Source organism: Canis aureus, chromosome 22 (genome assembly GCF_053574225.1).
Source record: "Canis aureus isolate CA01 chromosome 22, VMU_Caureus_v.1.0, whole genome shotgun sequence".
Classification (NCBI taxonomy): domain Eukaryota; kingdom Metazoa; phylum Chordata; class Mammalia; order Carnivora; family Canidae; genus Canis; species Canis aureus.
The window spans coordinates 37,757,812-37,780,000 of record NC_135632.1 but is presented as its reverse complement, the minus strand read 5'-3'; the positions used below and the strand labels follow the sequence as shown (position 1 = coordinate 37,780,000).

Genomic DNA, 22,189 nt, shown 5'->3' with positions numbered 1-22,189 from the left:
ATATCACCATACAAAGAATCCTTATAACCTGTAACCACTGTTCCATGATTCCTTCAAGTCCTTAGCCTTCTGAATGCATTGTTTTTATACAATTGTGTTCAGATATTAAATACACAATTTCATAATTTGCTTCCCCTCCCCATCTTTTAATGGATTAACTGAGAAATACTTACTGGCCCTTATTTTGTGCAGGTCTTAGTTTTGCAGACAGAGTAAAATATGTTTACTCTCTCAAGAAAGTCATAGTCCAGAGGAGAAGACATAAATGTCAACCAATAATAACATCTCCAAGCAAAAGTATCTTCAGTAATCATCATACATCATGTATTGACCTAGTTATTAGCAGAGCATACATAGATTTTTCTATTTTTCTTTTTCCCAATTAACATCATACTGCAGCTAGTTTTTCATGCTGTTTCAAAGTCTTAATTATCTTTCTAAATTGTTGTAAAACACTGCTTTAACCAGAGTTCTGTCATTCCCCATTTTTGCATATTTGGGTCATTTCTGAGTTTTGGTGATATAAGGCAAAGATTGCATTAATGTCTTCAGCTTTTCCAGACTTAAAATATTTCTTTGAAAAAAAATGATATGATTAAATTTATTTGCTTGAAGGTTTGCAAAGTTTAGTGACTCTTGAAATGCAGTAATAAAAAAAAAACACTTTCGCTTTTAAACGAATCTCATAAAAAGGAGGGATTCCCAATGCCCCTCTAAATTGATCTTTTTTCTTGGCTGACTTCTCCTGGAAAAATGATCAATAATTTCACCAATTATCAATAATTTCCACTTTGCTTGGGTTGATTTCTATGGATTAAAAAATCCTAAGGTTCTGTGCACTTTAAGTGAGCTTCTGCTCCCTGGACCAAGGACTCAGTTAAGTCTTAATGACGCACACATTACCCGGAAGGTCATTTTTTTCCCTGCTGGCTGGGATAGCTCCGACGTATGTGTGACCTGGACAAAACATCAGTCTGTTTTCTGGCTAAAGAGAGGGAAGCATTTCCTCTCTAAACTTAGAGACCAAGTTTGTATTTCTGGAGTGGATCTGAAGGTCATAGCCTCTATGTTTCCACATGTGTGCAGTTAGCTAATGAGGGCTGGGAATTCTGAACACAACCATCTACAAATTGTTTAGAGAACAAAGCCCAAAAGAAACCATTTGCCACACAGAGCTTCAGGTAATTCTTTACCTCTTGAGTTAAATCTAAATGAGAAAGCCTTAACGTGCCTTCCCCATTATTTGTCCAAAAATTCAAGGAACTGGCAATGTCAAAGTGAACTGGTTGCTATGGAGGACCACAGATGCCAAGTCATATAGGATGTTATAGTTTCTGATGCCTAAGAAATTCATAGATGCCTATTGATAATAATCTTCAGATTGACTAGAAACCTGACAAAATACACCTATGCCCTGCCTAACAATCACTTAATTTTGATTATAAATATAAAATGGTTGCCTTGCTACTACACTATTTCCTACAAAAATTCCATCAACAAAAACAGACTAAATGCAAATGATGGTGCCAGAGAAGTAAAATAATTCTCTCAATAGCCCCAGTAATGAGGACCTAGTTTTAAGTTCAACATTTGAAAGCAGAATATTATGCCTGAGACATGTAACTCTCAGGGACCAGACAAGGAAGAAATGGTATCACAATCCAAACATTCTAACAATTCAGACTCAAAACTTGGGCAAGGGATTCTAGAGTGAAGTCAAGGGAATAAAGCATGTGCCTAAATAGAGCTCTTCACAAAACTAAACACAGATGCTTAAAGTTTCTTTAAAACACAAGGGAATGAGAGATCAGGCAGCCTTTGGGTTGGAATTAGAAGCTTTAAGGCAACTTGAGACAATAGGAAACTATGTGGCTGGGGGAAGAACCTTTTGAGAAAAACCAGATTGAAAAAGGAAAAATTGACACAGGCATTTGTGTGTTTTGCAGCAAGTACTAGTTTGTGGATAAATTCAAAACATTCAAAGTCTTTTTGATCAGACTTTATCATACTTTTAGAATCCCAATAAGAAATTAGTTGTTTGTCCCTGGGCTCATCCATCAAGGAGATAATGACCCCAAAACACTGTTCACAGCTAAGTGCATACTATTTAAAGGAAAGAGGGGAGCCTGGGTAAGTAATTGGGATAGAGTGGCCTCTTCAGAGGTCTTAACCTTATCCTCATGAGCAAACACGGGAGGCAAGCCAAACAGAACTTAAATAAGATGAAAGAGTGTTTGCTGTGAAACTCTACCACATAGGCCCTTTAAGAAAGCACATGCCTCATTCTGAACCCTGGGAGGAAGGGAGATTATCAACTGCACTTTGACTTCCTACCACCATCCATAATCCTGTGATATTCTCCTACTTAAAACTGATTAAAGTGCTGCCCACTTTAAAGTTAACACAGGTAAAAAAATAAAAAATAAATAAAGTTAACATAGGTAGAAAGCCAGACAAATGGAACTTAAGGGCAAAATTGAAGTTAACAGAAACCATTCTCAAAAAAAATATATGGAATGAAACAAGATGATCAAAATATTTTCAAAAGATGTCTATGCTTTCAAGGCACAATATGCACACTATTATTATTGTTATTGTTATATAACAATATAGCTTTTGTTAGTGAGTGACAGAACAGAGTTAGAACTGCCAGTCAATGCTGTCTCCAGTGGGATGGAAGTGGGTGGGTAAAAGCTGCTGCACATCTTTTTTTTTTTTTCCCAAACCATCCACCTTTACCCAAAATAAAAACATTGTCCTTGTGTCTGTCTGTCATTAATAACATCCAGAACCATTTACTGCTAGCCTTACTTACAGGGATTATTTTAAGGAAGGAAGAGCAAATAACCAACATTTCTAGGCTTGCTTCCTCATCAGTTAAATGGGGATAGAGAATAACCCTTGGAGTTACTTGATATCCATTCAAGAAGGCAAAGGCTATTCAAAGTTGAAGACATGCTTGCCTTCAGGGCCAAACAGGTATGCAAGTGAGTGAAGTGGGCTGGTTTTAAGAAAATTAATGGTGATTTAGCTTCCCCTAAAAGGATTCACATAAATACTTTTAAGCAGTGTTGTTCCCAAACAACATTCCTTTGTTAGACAAATTTCCCCTTTTGATGAACGACAGGAATGTTCTAAGAGACTTAGAGATTCCAGTATGCTCAACCAGTATTTGACCAAGCCTGAGTTGACAGCACATTAGTACAGATATATCTCTTGCCCCCATAACCACTGCCTACCATATTTCTGGGCTCCTCCTTCCCATAGTTCACAGCTCCTCATCAACTCACTCCCCAACTCACTGTGTTAAGCAGTTTCTTATCTCCTGGGCAAACAAACCAAAGACACCATTCTTGACCCTTACTATGGGGATTTTTTTTTTTTTTCTCATGTCCCGGTTCTTCAGTGTGTTTATTTGGCTCACTAGTCAATAGGGTTGGTCACTAGTTTGGTGGAAAATAGGTTGAAGACTTTCCTTCCTATGCTTAACGGAATTCAGATGAGAAAGATTAAAATGTTGGCAAATGCTGATGGGTCTGATAGCCCTTGAAGCTACAAAAGACTGCAGTTTAACAGTGGTACTAAAAGTCTCCCTCCCAAAACAGATAAACTATCCTCTGGTTTGCCAAGTGTCTGATGCTTCAATCAGTTCATGTACCGTGCTGGCCTTTGTTGGTTTACAGAAGTTCCCTTGTAAACTGAAATCATCTTATCCGGAAAGTTATACTCTATATACTTTTTAAAAGAATGTCCTTAACAAGAACAGAGTCAAAAGACTGACTCTAGACTACTAACTGGGGGAAGACAGAGAGAGAGAGAAAAAAAGATAGGCTAAAATGGACAACATACAATATAAATAGGATATTTAGTTGTATTAATAGTCCATATTATTAGGACATAATTGGTGGAAATACAATAAAGCAAAGTAGAAATGTTAAATTTTTACACAGGTTTCAAGCATATATTAATTCATTAATGCTTGAATAAGCTTTTATTTGATAATTGCATATGCAGTGTTAACTCATTATGACTTGTCTTACATTATCCTCTCACAATAGAAGGAGGAAAAAAAAAAAAAAAAAAACACAACCTGATTGCTATCTAAGGCAGAACAACTTTCCCAGGACTTCTTCGGTTTATGTGATATAGCGGATGCTTAGTTATAAACAACTATAATGATTTCACTCCAAGCTTCTTTTAATAAAATTGCATTTTATTAAACTTAAACTTTAAGGCAAATCTTTAGTTAATGACTTTTAAAATTCTCTTAGGATATAGGTATCTCATATATATTTTATCCCTATCTCCCTCTCTCATACACACAAACATACTGACATACGCATGCACTTACATATTGCATACACATGTACTTGTATTTGTATAATAAATATACAACTAAGGATATTAATATACAATAACACTTATGTATGTACATCTAGTTCACCTGTAGTTACTCCAATTCAGTTAAAAACAAATTAGAAATTTAAAATGAACAGGAAAATTCTGCTTTTCATATGGGAATTTTTGGCTTTTTTTTTTTTTTTTTTTTTCTTTAGAGAGGGAGAGGGGGAAAGAGAGAGAGAGAGAGGAGGGGCAGAGAGAGACAGGGAATACCAAGCAGGCTCTGCATCCAGTGTAGAGCCAAACATCAGGCTCAATCTCACAACCCTGAGATCAAGACCTGAGCCAAAATCATAAGTCCAGTGTTTAACCGACTTCTTAAGATTTTATTTAGTCAGGAGAAAATATTTGCAAACCATATATCTGATAAAAGATTAATATCCCAAATATATAACAGACTCATATAATTCAACAGCAGAAACAAATAACCATATTAAAAAAATGGGCAAATATCTGAATAAACATTTTTCCAAAGAAGACATACAAGTAGCCAACAGGTATATGAAAAGATGCTCAGCATTACTAGCCATCACAGAAACACAAGTCAAAACCACAATGAGATATCACTTCATACTCATCAGAACACTTATATCAAAAAGATAAGATGTAACAAATGCTTGTGAGGATATGTAGAAAAAGGAACCCCCATATAGTGTTCTTGGGGATGTAATTTAGTATAGTCATTATGAAAAATAGTGTGGTGGTTCTTCAAAAACTAAAAACAGAACTATTGTATGATCCAGCAATCTGTCTTCTGGGTATACACTCAAAGGTAATGAAATCAATAACTCAAAGATGTAGGTATTTATAGATGGGGGGTATGTACTCCCCCATGTTCATTACAGCATTATTCACAATAGCCCTATTGTTAATATTGTTCCCTAAATTAATATTGTTCCCTAAAATCTTTTGTTTTACCTCTTGCTTTTTTCATAGTGGACAAGCCCTGAGAATGTGAACAGCTGTGATATCTGCAGCATCTTATTATTTCTTCTTGAGAGACATTGTGTCTTTATAAGTGTCATAGAGAAGGTGTTCAAAAGATGCTTTATGAACACAGGTTTCTTCCAACTCAGGGCTGATGTAAGCTAAATGACCAATAGATCTATCTGGATGTCTACTAATTAAAATGAGCTGCCCTTTTCTTAAAAGAAGAAGTACAAATTAAACACAGACCTTGCTATTTCTCTCTTATTCCACAACACAGGGAGGAAATCATGCCAATAGAGACCTTGTACCACCAAAATTTTATGGATAAAGAGACATTTGAGCTGACTTAGAGTCACTTGCAGAACCATAACAAATGATACTTTCATCTCTCAAATTCAATTTTTGTTTTTATAGTTTGCGATTTTTTTTAGCCATATGCACGAGGTGGTTTTTTTTTCCTCCCCCATACTCCAGGTGTCTCATTTCTTTACTAAAGGACAGAAAAAAATAGCTATTTTAATAGCAACATGAATAACCGATGAGTCAATAAGAACAATGACAAATATCAAATCAAATGACTACAAACCATACGCTAAGCCAAATATACTTTCACTGTGACTTCAAAACTAAGGATGCGAAAATATTTAGTCTTTCTTTTTCTTTTTTTTTCTTTTACCTTTGAACTTATGAAACATGGAGTGAGCCACATAACAAGGGGTGAACAAGAAGCATTTTTTTTTCAGAACCAATTGGACTCCATTAGAATGAATTTTGCCACCTGCTATTGTGACAGAATGTCTTTGTCCTCAAATATACAAGGTTTATAGGCCTTGGAAAATCCTGATGGGTATCAAATAGCCAAGACCAAAATGTATGAAAAAAAAAATCCTTTAATACTTACACTTTTTGCTATTAACAAACCAGGCTCAATAAGTATATGCCAATTCATTAAATACACATTCCTTGAACACTGAAAATGTATTCAGAATTGCATTAAATTACATAAGATAGTAGGAGCTCTAGACCATCTGGTTCCTATGAGAAAAAAAATCCACATCCAAGGCCACAAAAAAATTTACCTGATATATGCACCAGATACATTACAAACATGGATCCACGTAATTCTGAAAACACTTTTTTCATCATAGGTACAAATAACTTCATATGATTATTGAGGAAACGGATGTTTAGAGATATTATGTAACGTGTCCAAGAAAACTAAAATTACTTAGAGATTTTCATGGTATAGACTTCCTTTGGAAAATCCCTCAAGAACTAAACTAGGTTTTTTGTTTTTGTTTTTGTTTTTGTTTTGTTTTGTTTTGTTTTTTTTATTCATGAGAGACAGAGAGAGAGAGAGAGAGAGAGAGAGAGAGAGAGAGAGGCAGAGACACAGGCAGAGGGAGAAGCAGGCTCATGCAGGGAGCCTGACGTGGGACTCGATCCCAGGTCTCCAGGATCAGGCCCCGGTCTGAAGGTGGCACTAAATTGCTGAGCCACCTAGGCTGCCACCTAAATGGGGTTTCTTTTGAAAAACTACATGTTTTGAAATCTTATATTTGAAAGGATATTTATTTATATGATATTATGAGTTTTCATTTTTTTATTTTTTTAGTTTTCATATTTTAATAAGCTGGAAACACATATATCATATTTGTCCATTATACATTATTATAATTTTCATGTTATTTAAAATATATTTAATTTCCATATATTTATGAAATTAATGATGAATGAAAATAGTTAACTTCAGAAAGAAAAGGAATAATTCCATTCTCACAAAATATTCTCAGTTAAAATGCTTACTTGTAAAGAATAACTCCAGGAAACACGTGTATGTGTATGTCTTTGGAATCCCTGGTGTTTTTATATACCTGGCCATGTTCGTTCCTTCCATTGATGCAACCTCAAAAGCTCCCAAAGAGAAAGATAAAGCCTCTAGAATCTATGTAACCACCCTGAAATATTTCCTTAATACCTTAGCAATAGAAAATAAGTCCCATCAGAACCTTAAGGAGTTTTATAATCTAGTTATAATAATCACAAAAGTAAGAGTGATAAGGTAGCATAAGCTCTTTGACTCCAGATGATGCTCAAAGCAGCAGCATTGTAAAGTGGGATTTTTTTTCTTTTAATTTTGTTTTGTTTTTTTGTTGTTGTTTTTTGAGAGAGAGAAAGAGAGAGAGAGAGAGAGTACACAGTGAGCCAGAGGGGAGGGGCAGAGGAAGAGAGAATCTTAAGCAGTCTCATACCAAGGGTGGAGCACTATATGGGGCTCGATCCAGCAACCCCAAGATCATGACCTGAGCAGAAATCAAGAGTCAGACACTCAACTGACTGAGCCACCCAGGCGCCCTTATAAAGTGTTTGAGGGGATCCCTGGGTGGCTCAGCGGTTTAGCGCCGGCTTTTGGCCCAGGGCACGATCCTGGGGTCCTGGGATGGAGTCCCACGCCGGGCTCCCGGCATGGAGCCTGCTCCTCCCTCTGCCTGTGTCTTTGCCTCTCTCTCTCTCTCTCTCTCTCTATGTCTATCATAAATAAATAAAATCTTTTTTAAAAAATAAAAAAATAAAAATAAAGTGTTTGAGTAGGATGGAAAGAGTCTAGTGAGAACTTCTTGACAAGGTGAATTTAGGAAGAAATACTTGATACAGACTAGTAGAGGTAAGAACAGTGAACACTTTTTATATGTATTAACAAAAGTCAAATTCTACAAATAGAGAACTGAAATACAGAAGCAGGAAAGTAAACAGAATATCTGAATAAAAGGATTTCTGTTAGGTTAGAAAATATGGATTAGTAAAAGTCATGTTCAGATTATGGGAGGAAACAATATTACTATCCTATTTTATTTTTAAGCCATTTTAAACTCCATAGATATTATTTAAATTTTTTTCCAATAAAATAATTTCTGTTTGTGCAAAGAGTTAGGAAGGTAAATTATAGTATTAACTGATGCCAAAAATAATTTTATACTTAAAACAGCAGTGTTACCTACTACATTTAATATCTGTGGATAGTTTTCCTTTTGCCTCATAGGTATATTAACAGTGATCATAAGCAAATGCTGAGTAAATAAATATATGGCTATAAAAGACTTTTGAAGAAACCTGTGTAGGTGTATGACTACCAAAACATAAGTACATATTTTGCTTTACACTTATTTCAAAGACCTCTCAAAGTTTACACAGAATAATAATAAAAATGAAAATGAAATAATAATAATAGGGGACTCCTGGGTGGCTCAGTGGGTTAAGTGTCCAACTTCTGATTTTGACTCAGGTCATGATTTCAAGGTCCTCAGATCAAGCTCCATGGAGGCTGCTTAAGATCCTCTCTCTCGCCTCTCCCTCTGCCCTCCTCCTGCTTGTGCTCTCTTTTTCTCTCTCAATAAACAGAAACAAATCCCCCCAATTTAAAAAAAAATGATAATAAAGAACTCTCTAAAATATTTAAGATCCTGAATTAGAAATAACGGGATTGGAAGGATTATTTTTAACAGGAGAAAACATCTTTAGTTGTAGTTATTTATGTAAGCTAGAGACAACAAATGGAGACCAGTTACCTCAAAAGTTACTCTTTCTGAACTCTGGCTATAACACTATAAAAATTGGCTTTTTTTCCAAAAGATGTCCAGGATGAAAACACTAAGGAAAAGGTAACTGCTGGATGATTCTATGGAAGCTTGATCTACTAAATGAAGTTAGCAAAGTTCCTACACAAACTTACATCTTCTGAAATGAAAATAAAAGTCAATATCAATACCAAATGAAGCAAATATATATATATATATATATATATATATATATATATATATATATATATATATAATACAACATATATTTGTTGGTCACCTGTGATTAGTGGTAAAATTAATACTGGAATAGATTAAACTTTACAAAAGAAGTTCAGGGAAATATCCCACACTTCATTTTCCAAAGGGAAATGCAGTTGTCTAAATAGAGCTGTTTTTGGCTTTTTTTTTTTTTTTTTTTTTTGAAACCTAATCCCATTATTTGAAAATTGAATAAATGTGTTTTTCAAGTCATTTTGCTTCATGGGCTTCTTGCTCAATAGACTGTGAGCCCACCTGGGGGAGGTGCCTATTCCCTTCAAAATGTAATTCCTCAGACTCATAAATTTCACAGAACATTTATTTTAGTTTGCACTGATTTGGGGAAATAACAGGTACTAGAAATGAGGCTTTCCATGGTGTTTAGTTTCTTCCTTTACCTACTTTATTTCTATGTGGACAAACTCAGAGTAGGTATGTTATTTTCTGGAAACCAAATAGTTCCATTGACACATATACACTCTACCCAGGTGCATGGCCAGAGGTAGTGGCTACCTCAAACCTTACAATGATTTTACATAAAAATATGGTAGCATATAATATCTACCCCTTCCTCCACATTCATTGGATTTAATATAGAAATCTCTACTTCCCTCTTTTGCTATATAAATACTCCCGGTCAGTAATGAAGAAAATTAAATGATAAATAAATTGAATACTTCCAAATCTGTCCAAGTATATGGCCTCGTATCTAGTTACTTAAAATACTTTTTAAAGACTGCATGGGGCATCTGGTTGGCTCAATCTGTTGGGCACATGATTCTTGATTTTGGTTTATATCCTGATCTCGGGGTTGAGGGGTTGAGCCCTGCACTGGGCTCTGCGCTCAGTGGGGAGTCTGCTCGGGATTCTTTCCCTTTGCTGCTATCCCCACTTGTGCACTCTCTCTTTCTCTCCGAAAATGAATAAACAAATCTTTAAAAACATATGTAACATGGCCATGAATCTAGAACTGCCAAATGGATTCGTTCACATCCCTCCTTGAAACAATCTAGGAGGGTTCTATCCTTCTCTATAAAATTAGTAGAGCATGCAGAATTATTTTTCTTAAAGAAGAAATAACAATTTATGATTTCATTTAATAAAGAATGAATGATATCCTCCATGGATGATTTCAGAACTTTTAGATACTCGTCTTCAACTTTGATTTTAAGGGCCCAATGAAATGTTAAAGGCAACATTAGCTTCCATAAATATAATTCAACCAGCTTGTGACAACAAAGGCAGAAGGAGTATTTCAAACTCTTAGAAGTTGGTATGCTTGGCACACACTAACTACGCTTATATCCTATGGCTATTAGGCATGGAAACTTTCTATGGAATATCCATTACTCATTCCCTCTGCTCTAAACACATAGTCTGTCAGAAAAATAGTGTGGGGAGGGGTACAGAGGAAGCCAAACTTAAAACGCAGGAAAAGGCAGAGACAAGTAAATTCATTGAAGATTTACACCATGTTTTCAATGGCTTCTTTCATTTAATTTCCCCTGGCTTTTTAAATTAGCAAATATACTGGACCCAGAGGGAAACATGGAGAAAAACAGAAAAACAAACAAACAAAAACACAAAGCATTGCAAATCTCTGTGACTTGTACAATAGTCCCTATTTGCTCCTTGCATTTGAGTATCTGAATGAACTGTGGTCTGCTTTTCATTATTCTCCATCTGGAGCTGTTGCCTGCTTTGTTCAGCAATTTCTGGTCATTTTGGTCTGACGGTGACTGTTTTGTTTTATGTTGCCATATTTTACAGAATGAAAGCTGCCACAGCCACCACCCAAGAAAGAACAATCTTGAAAACGAGAGGTTATGTTGAAAGAGTTCTCCATGACCCTTTCCAGAATAGAGAATGAGTGTGTTTCTCTGGGTCTGCCTACTGTACAGAACTTCAGAATGTGAGTGGGATACAAGGACGGAACAAAAGCCTTTCTTTCAGATGCTAAGTTAGGGTTAAGACTAACATTGAGCTAATACATCAAGGTTCATTTTGATGCTTTTTCTTTCCATCTCCAAGGAGACTAGTGAATGTACTTCCTCACGCTACAATACACAGTAACTTGCATGTAATATACTGCATGTGCAACTGCTCATGAAAAATTGAATTTATATCATGTCTTTAAAAACAAAAATAAATAAGTCTTGTCTTCCCAAGATTTGGTTTTAAATGCATAGCCTGAGTCTAGAGGCAAAGTTGCAAATGGTTCAGAAGCAAGTGTCTCAGAGAAGACCAAATCCAATTTGCATTCTCTAATGACAAGCCTGGTGCTCTTAGTGATTTTGTTTGAAAAAGCCGCCTCACTCTTTCCATCTCCTTCCTGAAGAAAGCCACGGTCAAGAAGAACTCCATTTATGCTGATTATTTAAAGATGCAAAACACAACATTAACTCCCAATCCATTACCACTTTCACCTGACATTTCACAAAAAAGCAAATAAATATATAGTCACAGGCTCCTCATATTTCATAAAAAGAACCACCAAAATACAATCAAAACCAGATCATTTATCCAAAAACTGTTTTTCTGTTTGTTTTGCCTGAAAAGACAACAGATTTGGAGAAATGTAAAATTAATAATAATCTATCACCCATATTCCCACCACCTTAATATATTTTTTTGTTTAATATCACCAGTATTTTATACTATAGCTAACACCAGGTTTGGTTGAGTGTTATCCATATCCATTTAACTATCAAATCAGGCCATATTGTTATTATTATCATTTTATGGATAGGTTAACTGAGGCATCCAGAAAAGTTGAGTCATTTACCACAGGTCACACAGCTTACTTAGTGGAAAGGCAGTGTTCAAACCAGGCAGTCTGGCTTCACTCCAGACATAAGCATAAGCCATACTTACTCTCAGATATTAATGTAGATCCATATTTATTTTGCACATTATTATATAGTCCCCTATATTCACTTGAATTCCTATAATAAACATGTTCATTGTCTGACACAGCATAATCCTCTTTACTATCAGTGGTATATGCACCATAAGCTAGAATTGGGAGGATGCCTGTTTGTTCAATACAGAGAATGAGTGCTCAGCGTGTGCATATCTACATATTCCTTAAACATTTGTTTGAATAATATATTTGGAACAACATTCTCAGTGTAATTACTAGCATCAAAATATGTCCTTTATTGTTCTCTCCAATCTGACTTTTTAAAAAGTCTCTACCAACTTAAGATGATATCAGCAAATATGAGTGAACCAGATGTGTGGAACACAGCATCGGATGGCCTGCATGAAATAATGTTTGCTACCTGAGTGGATATGAATGATCACTGCAAATTACTTTAATTGGCATGTTTCCAACTGTTTCCTGACTCACCCTGAAGACACTGCTCCTTTGTAGCCTTCTCAAGTGTTTGCTGTGTTTTGTTCTTTGTTTTTCCTTTCTCACATCTCTTCTCCCAATGGGCCTATAAGTGGAGAGTCTTCCTTATTCCTAAGTCCATCTAGTTTCGCTCTTACCTAAAATCTCCAATTTAGAATTTTTCATAAGAAAATCGTACAATCAGTGTGGAATCTTCATTTTCACTATTGTCTAGAGATCCCCCCGCCCCCAGTATCATTGCTTTTAGCTCTCCATAAATACCTTCTGGATCAGTTACTTTCCTTAATACTATTCTTGCTTCGTTTCTTGGATATTTCAATAAGTATTAAATGGTTGTTTCAATGCCTTGTTTTATCAGTTCCTTGAGCTCCTCAATGATGTCACATCTTCCTTCCAACCTTAGAAACACACTTTCATGGTTATAATTAACAACTGTAGATAATTTTCCATAAATATAATTGCTACCTCTTCACAAATGCATGTTGTTTATACTGGTAACCATTTCAAGGGTCATTCTTCTGAAAGAGATACTCTAAATAGGATTCAGAATATCACTGAAACAATATTTTCCCTCAAACATGAAAGTGGCATGACAGTAATACCCTTCTGATCATGAGTGCTTACTTTTAGGATACCACCTCCATATACATGAGGAAGACTGCGATTCAGAATCACTACTGTTAATCCACAGGCTCTAAATGCTGAGGCCAAAAAAGGCAACTACAGGCTTTTATTTATGTGTGTATAACAATCACATGTTCTCTCCACATCCTTCACACTACCTTCAAGGCAAAAGGTCTAATAGCCCTCTGCCTTCCCATAAAGTCATCTTTGGCTGCCCTTTTATTAAATGATTTCCCTACGTAGGTCTATGGTCCCTCTCTTCCTTTCTCTTTCCCTTTCTTCCATTCTTTCCTCTCTCTTTCATCACCTTCTATATTTATCAGTGCTTATTATGAACCTTGTAGTCCCCAAACCACTTTTTTTTTAAAGGTTTTATTTGAGAGAGAGAGAAAGTGAACAAGAGTGAGAGAGAAAGAGCATGAGTGGGGGGGGGGCAGCAGAGGGAGAGTGAGGGGAAGCAGACTCCCCACTGAGCAGGGAGTCTGATGCAGGGCTCCATCCCAGGATCCTGGGATCAATACCTGAGCCGAAGGCAGGTGCTTAACTGACCGACCCACTCAGGTGCCCCACCAAGCCACTCTTTAAACCCATGCTACAATGAATAAAAATATTTTGTATCAGCAAACTCAAAATGTATATGTTTATATGTTTAAAACATATGCATAGTAAGACTATATTATTATTTTCTAAATCATAAACAGAAAGTTGATATAAAAACAGAGATATGTTCTAATATTTTCTTCAAGCATTCCTGGCAGATCGTCTAGCCTTCCCCTGCAACACCTCACTTTGAAGGTAAACTTTCTAGGTTACACAAGCCCTGTCTCCATTGAGCTTAAGTCTCTTTGGAGAGAAAGAGAGAGAGAATTAAATAAGCAGTTACAAGAAAATGTGGATAGGAGTATTAGGAGTTTCCTCTTTTCTAATTATGTGGGTCTGCTCAATTAAATTCTAAAATTCTTTCTCCCAAACTTTCCCCAAGTCCATCCATTCTGACTTAATGAACTTCATTCCCCCGAAAGAAATCTTTATCTCCTCCTCTCACAGTATTTTGTACATATCTCTATTATAAATATCTCCGTTATACTTTCTCATGTATTACGTTGATAACACTGATTCGAACAAGCATTTTAGGATCAATTTTTTGGTGTTCTTGCTAGTTTCCTTTTCAAACTGAACTATTAGATGACAGGAACCATGTCTTATTATTTTTTTGTTTTGTAGTACCTAAATACCTAGTGCATTTTTGAGTTTCTAGGAGACATGGAATGCTTTTTTTTTTTTTTTTTTTTTTAATTGAGGAATAGAACCTGACTACCACCAAATAGCCTGGGATATATTTTCAGTATATGAATGTCTGTTCCTAAAACATACATACATTATATCTATATGTGAAATAGCAGCAGTCTTTAGAATGATCTTAGCCCCACTATACTTCTTGATGCTAGTAACATAAAAAAGGCTGGATTACAGGAGCAATAAATAGCATATGTCACAAGAAGCATTTCAGTTTTCTAGTAAGAACTGAGTCATGCAAGAGAGGCCATACAGATTTCACAAATAGTATGTAATGCAACCCTTGAAAGAGTATGGGATTCCCAGACATGAAGAAGCATGAGTCACAGATATAGTCAAGTAACTTCAGAAATGTTTCCAGGGGAAAAGAAAAGCCTTAATAAGATACCAACTCAGATCCTGAGAGATGTCAACAGCAGAAGCTTAGACACAATGGGCCCATCCGTAAATTCATTCCTAGTCAACCAATGTTGCTAAAGCTTTAAAGAACAGATAAATTAAAACGTGCTTCGCATGGGGAAGTTTTCCCCAGAGTTCCTCATTTTTATATAGGAAATCAATTTGCATCACTGATGATATCATTCAAATCAGACAACCCAAAGTTGTTAAGAGGTAATTTAGTTTTACGCTGAAGCAATTTGATACTTGTTCTGATTTGTGATTTTCATTTTGTTTGTTAATGAAAAAAATTAATGAACAATGTTACTAGAAATACAACTCATCAAAGCCTCGGCATTTTTAAAAAGGTTTGCCATGTACTATATGCCGTGATCATTGCACAACTGATGCCTGGACCTCTGCCTTGGAGGAATCATCAATCCAACAGCCTAGGCAAGAGCCCACGGTACAAATGCCCTTAGACATACCTTTGCACTGATTTGTGTTTTTGTCCAGAATTGCCTTTGTGGATACAATCTTTCCATACCTGAAAGAGAGAGAGAGGGGAAAAAAAATCCATGTTATTATAGCCCAATGAAGACGCTTAAAATACCTTAATGAACATCGGTGCACACACAATTGAGCAGGAATAAACCAAGAAAACAAGCTCGGTACTCCCATTTCACACCTGGATGATCCCTTTTCACCAGTTCTTCTTTATAACTCGAGAATGTGCTTCCCTACATAATCACTGGGTTGAGCCTTCAAAAATAGACCTGTCAGGCTGTCATAGGTGGCTGAAAGGGGGTTTCAAGTGATTGTGATCAAAGTAAATCACACTGTGGATTGCTGGAGAAAAGCACAGACCTTGGCGCCAAGCTGAACGGGGCTTACATCCAGCTCTGGCGCTGACCTAGTGTTGCAATGCTGAGCAGTTTAACACAATTTCACCAAAGCCATTTTTTTCATCTGGAAAAAATGAGAATTGTAATAATTCCCTTTCAGGCTTTGGGAGAGGGTTAAATTGAAATATTAAGATTTCCTAGCAGTGCTCCTATGATAAAGGGGATTTTTTTTTCTGCTGGAAACATATACTGTAAGTTAACTGAGGATAAGGACTGAACTTTGGATTCTCAGTGCCTGCCATCATATGTAATAGGTACTCCATAAATGTTTACTATAAATAAATAAACAATACGGGTAACCCAGTGGTACTCCATCTGCAATGAAGTGTCTACCAAAAATACATGTAAGTATATTCATTATTTTGTTATCTCTTGCAGAAGACCTAATCTAGGTTTTGTTTTTTAAAAGATGAGCAAACTGGAGAATGAAGCTCAATCTCTTTAAGCCTGTTTCCTAAGATATAAATGATAGAACTAAAGAAGATAATTTCTAAAAACCCCATCCTTCTTTAGGATTCCAGAAGGATGCTCCTGAATCATCACAACATGGATAAATTATAATGCAAATTTAAGTGCCAAGTTTACTGACAACTCACACTTATGGTGACAATTTCAGCCATGTCACAACATATTTGGCAAGTTTTCTTTTAATTATATGCTCTTAAGCGACTGTGAGTATATAGACAAATAGTAAATATCCCATGTAGTGATAAACTAGGTTCCCTATCACTACTGTTTCTTTTGCATTTATGGGACCCTCTTATTCTAGCATTAATTCTTTGGAGCATTTAGTGGTCATTTATTAATATTCTGGTGTTGATAATGTCATTGTTCTAGAAATGCCTTTGCCTCTTTTCTTTTCTTTCCTACAGATGTTTTTGGTTTTCCTGTTTTTGTTTTTATTTTTAGAGAGAGAGAAGGAGAGAGCATGAGCCAGGGGCAAGGAGCACAAGGAGAGGGAGAAAGGAAATCTCAAGTAGACCCCATGCCCAGTGCAGAACCTAACACCCAGCTCGATCTCACAACCCTGAGATCATGACCTGAGTTGAAATCGAGTCAGGCACTAACTGACTGAACCAATCCCAGGAACTTCTCAGATGTTTTGATCAAGGATAGATTGAGGGTCCTCTAGAAATTTATGGAATTAATGCTATTATGAAAGTGATGCCACCAATAGCTTTGAAAAATCATTAGGAGCTGACCTATTAATAGGTCACAGTAGGAACTAGAATATTTGTATATACTTAGATGAAGGGGTCTGGAGATAATTCTCCCAGGCCCCAACATGACCCTTCTTAAAGTCAGCCAGACTGGAATGAAGCTGTCCAATACCAAATTGAGTAGCTTTGTCAGCATAATCATGAAATTTAAGCTACTTATATCCCTGGTACCAGCATACTTTCTACATCTTTATAACCATAACTCTATAGTTAACTAAATCAAAGACAGCTAGAGCTGAAAGTGTCTACTACTGTTTTGCAAATGTAAAAAAAATTAATCTAACAGATTAATAACTTGATCAAAATCACGTAATTTGTGAAATGGGACCAGAATATGGGATTTTTAAGATTGGTACAGTGCTTAACCATTACACCACCTGCTTCCAAAACAGAGAAGCTACATATCTCAACTCTTCTAGCTTCATCAATCTTCATGTCTTTGAGAATTCAGGTATTTGGATCCAGGGTAATATAGTATAGTAGTAAAAAGAATGTGCTGTGGCAACAAATTGCCATGGCTCATATCTCAGTTCAGCCTGGGTATTTTTAATTGGCTAAGCAAGCCTTATGTGTTCTTTGTATCACTTCACCATCTATAATTTTACAAATCTATTTATTTAAATGTTCATTTAGGTTATTATTTGTTTAAATTTACATATACCTATGTACAAATATATAAAATTATGATAATAACCTCTACCTCAAAGGGTTGTTTTGAGGGTTAAGTGGAGTTTACCTAAAATGATAACAGTGGCTGGAACAGAATAAGAGCTCATTAAATATTAGCTCTTCTTACAATTATTTCCTTCCTGTTATCTGCTATATAAAAAAATCTCTATTCCTTGGCATTCTCTGAGGTAGATTAGAAATAGAAGGGGGTAAAGTTCTGTCCCAAACAAGCTTTAAAACATTACTACTTAGACTATCAAAATCTTTCACTAAGAAATTTGGCAGATAAAATTATTTCCTAGAAGGATAATTTACATTTACCATTTATGTTGTTATTTTTAATATTAGGGATTACATTAACTATGTTGTCACTGTACTTAATCATATAAATGCCCATAGGTTCAAAGCTTTTGTTTGTTGTGTGTGTGCATGTGTGTGTGTGTGTGTGTGTGTGTGTGTGTGTTAGGTACTACATGCCTATTACTATACAAGCCCACTTTCTCCAAAATTTCTCATCCCCCAACATCCCCATGCCAAAAAACACATATGGCCTCTCCTTCAAGCTCTATTTCATCCCAAGAGTTTCTTTTTTATGAAAATAATCAATAAAATACTATTATATTTGAATGGTCTCTCTAGTATACAATGGTCCAATGTATCTATAATTGCACTTTTAAAAAATGTTTATTTATTTGAGAGAGAGAGAATGCAAGCATGGGGGAGGGGCATAGGGAGAGAGAGAGAGACAGACAGAGAGAGAGAGAGATCCCAAGCAGACTCCCCACCTGAGGGCAGATTCCTCACAGAGGGCTGGATCTCACAACCCAGAGATCATGACCTGAGCTGAAATCAAGAGTTGGTTGCCCAACTGACTAAGCCACCCAGGCACTCCTCTATAATATATTGTACCTATTAATGACAGTAATATTTGATAAATTTGGGCTATTCAGGCAAGTAAACATTGGGAAGATTATATATATCTTAGTGTAGAAAACAAAAGGGAGAAGAAAGGGAACATTTGCTGAAACTTATTCTTCCACACAGAGCACTATTAATACAGTATGGGAGAAGTAAAAACTAGAGGAAGAAAAAGAATTTAGAACATTTATAACCATCTCACATCAGGCACACAAACCCTTAAGACAAAATCCTTCTTAATTGGTTTCTAAAGCTACTCCTGAAAATTTTATATATAAGTACCTTCCAAATTAAAATTTAGCTCTATCTTTTAAAGAGGAAATTAAAAATTACTGTATCTCATAGTGAATTACATTTCCCAATGGGACTTTTAGCCTATGGTGTGCATTTTGTCCTACTGTATCAATATTACTAGGATGTCTTTCTTTTCCTTCATTAAACGTAGTATATTTTTAAAAAGCTGTCATTTTATTATGAAAAAAAAAGGAAACGAAATTATTTCTTATGGAAAGCATTTGTGAATATTTTGGCAAGCAACTTTTTTCTAAAATGAAATTTTATGTCCCAGGAAACATTAAAATGCTACTATGAATGGAAAAATCACTCACACACACATACACACACACACCAAAAGCAAATTATTGTATTTCTTGATTTCCCTTTTTTCATTACACTCTAGGCAAGGTTTTCCAATAGTGCTGGAAAATGAAACAATGGGACATAACCAAGAGTACCTGACTCAGCCATGAGTCTGTGGAGTTAAAGGAATTTGATTCTTTGGCTCAGTTACAGTATTTTGCATTAACAATTATTCCACAAAGCTAGGATATGCTTTAAACAACAAGAGAAGGTATTTAATGGGCCATTGGTTCCAGTTCATGTTTGAACTCTCCTGGTGACAAACAGGTACTTTCTGCATGACTGGTGCTGTATTCTCAATGCTCTGCAAAATCAACATCTGATAGAGGTAAATCAAGTTTAGACTTTTTTTTTTTTTTTTTTTAAGATCCAAACCACCATAAACAGAAAAGCCACCAATGTAATATACCTGTGAAGAATTAAATCAAATCTTTCTTCCCAATGTTTTGTCAAAGTATACTAATGGACTATAGTAAAAACTATACAGACTAATGATACATTTTTACACACTCTGGAGATAAAATATTTCTGAGGCAAAATGTATTTCCAAACATAAATGATCTCCCTTATTTACTCCTTCTTTGGGTTTAGAGTAAGACTGTAAGTATTCATAACGTTTTTCTTTATGATGCCCATGAGTAGAAAGCAAAATCTGATGTTAGAGAAATATATGTGACCAGATCATTTCAGGATGACGCCTGAAAATAGACCTGAGCAGTCATGCCATGTGCCTTCTGGCTCCAGAAGCTTTCAGACAAATCCAATTCACTTTCCCATGCTTTCATTTCAGCTAGAAGAGATACAGGATTATCCACAGTCAACTTCCTCTGGGTGGGGGGTTGGAGGGGGAGTTCAACTTCTTGAGGGAAACAAATAAATGAAGTAAACATCTTTAGTATCATGATTCTCACATTCAATACCTTCTCTAAACCAATGTGAGAAGCCCCTAATTCACATTGCTAGGATACTTTTGGACATAAAAACATGCAACTCCATATAACATCTGCATATCCACCAGCTGTCTGGAGTGCCCATACATTCTCCAAATGCAACCAGGTCCCAAATAGCATTTTATTTTTATTCTAAGCATACTCTGCAAACCAGTAGCCAATCTGTAGTAACTACTCAATTATATTTTACATTTTCATAACTGAGTTTTATATATTTATGTGTTGTCTATTAACTCACTTTTACTCTAGCTTGTCAACTCAAGTTTTACATTTAATTTTTTAAAGAACAGTCAGTTATTTCTGGCATTTATTCTTTTCTTAAACAGCATTCAGGTCAAACTATTTGTTGATGCACTTGATTACTCCACATGCAAGCCTAATTTGAACTAATGACATCTATTATTTTCCAAAGTCGAAAAGAAAATAGAGCTATTATGGATCTACTCTTGGTGCATTATGAAGACATCAAATTGGTGGGATCTTTCTATAAAAAATTTACTTTTAAATCCTTTTGCTGAATCACTCACTGTGTATATTAATTCAAAAAATACAGGCAAAGACTGAAAATAGAGTCTCCGCAGTCAATTAACTCCCAGCTAACTCATTTTTCACATGCCTTCTGTATTGATACCAGACTCAAAAAAGGTACTGCATTTATTTAATGGATGAAACATTATCCTTTCAGCAAATATGGTTATTGCCTACTTCTAGATGGCTCATTCATTCTTTGGCATTTAGGGATGATAATGGAGTATATCTATGGCTTTAGGGATCCAGTAAGAACGTGGTGGGGCTATTCCTTTGATGGGCCACATCAGCAGCTTCCATCTACAAGAAAAGTCCACACTCAATAATATTCTGAAGTATTAACAAGTTCAATCTACCATTGAATGGTTGAAGCCAGTAATAACTGTGGTGGGCTGAACTATGTCCCCTCAAAATTCATGTGTTGAAGTCTTAACCACCAGTTAAGTCTTAACCACAGTACCTCAGAATGTAATCCATATTTGGAAAGAAAGCCTTTAGATAACTAAGGCAAAGCAAGGTCAAATGAGTGGGCCTCAATCTATCATGAGTAGTGTCCTTATAGATGACGACAAAGGCACAAAAGAGAGACCATATGAGGACACTGGGGTAAGATAGCCATTTGTGAGCCAAGGAAAGAGGCCTCAAAAGAAACAATCCCATCAACATCTGGATCTCATATTTCTCACCTCCAGAACTGTGAGAAAATACATTTCTGTCATTTAAGCCACCCAGTGTGTAGTATTTTGTTATGGCAGTCCTAGCAAACTAATACAATAATGTCTATCCAGGGGCTGGTAAGCTTTGGAAACGGGAACAGAAGTGAGAATATCCAGACCACTGTCCTCCTTTTAATGCTTTGCTCAATGATTTTGCAGGTGGTCCTTCCAAGTCCTAACTTAACACCTCCAAACTCTTTGTCATCCAACATTTGTGTGGATAACAGGGCCAAGAAGTATCCCAGCACCACCCAGCACAGGCAAATAATAATCTAGAACCTGATTCTTGGCCTTGTAGTCTGGACATTCTTTCCCTTCCTTGCCCACTCCAGAGATAATCAAACTCTTAAATCATGGATCCACACCAAGTACATTTCACAAGTCCATTGCACAAACCAAAATGTCATTTATTAACTTACACCTTGAGAATAACACATTACAAAGAACAAAAAATAAGAGTTTCCAGTTGGGAGAATTGAAGAAAACTTCTCAGAGGAAGTGTTTGAAGAAAGGGCAACATTTTGGCAATCAGAAGCTTTTTATACTTCTTAGGAATAATAAAAACAATTTCCCTCCAAAAGGTTTTTTACACTAGGGTATTATTTAGTAAGTTACTATTATCACAGTACAGTCTCACCAAAATTCTATGGCTATAACGCTATATTTACAATCTGGTCAATTCTAAAACAATGGTCCTCTAAGGTGCACCAGAGTCTCTAGGAGGGCTTATTAACAGACAGATCACTGGGCCCTACTCCCTACTCCCAGAAATACTGATTCAGTAAGCAGAAGATGGGTCTGAAGAATATGTACTTCTAACA

At 35.9% G+C, this 22,189-nt stretch overlaps 1 protein-coding gene across 21 annotated transcripts in view; it reads right to left on the bottom strand.

Annotated features, from left to right (window-relative positions):
* Window positions 1-22,189, bottom strand: part of RBMS3 (RNA binding motif single stranded interacting protein 3) — a 1,278,684-nt gene that overhangs the window by 469,924 nt on the left and 786,571 nt on the right. For all 21 annotated transcript variants that reach the window (XM_077865504.1, XM_077865505.1, XM_077865510.1 and 18 more), the window contains one exon: window positions 15,312-15,370. In XM_077865504.1, the coding sequence (XP_077721630.1) occupies window positions 15,312-15,370 (59 nt within the window). The remainder of the gene's footprint in view (window positions 1-15,311; window positions 15,371-22,189) is intronic.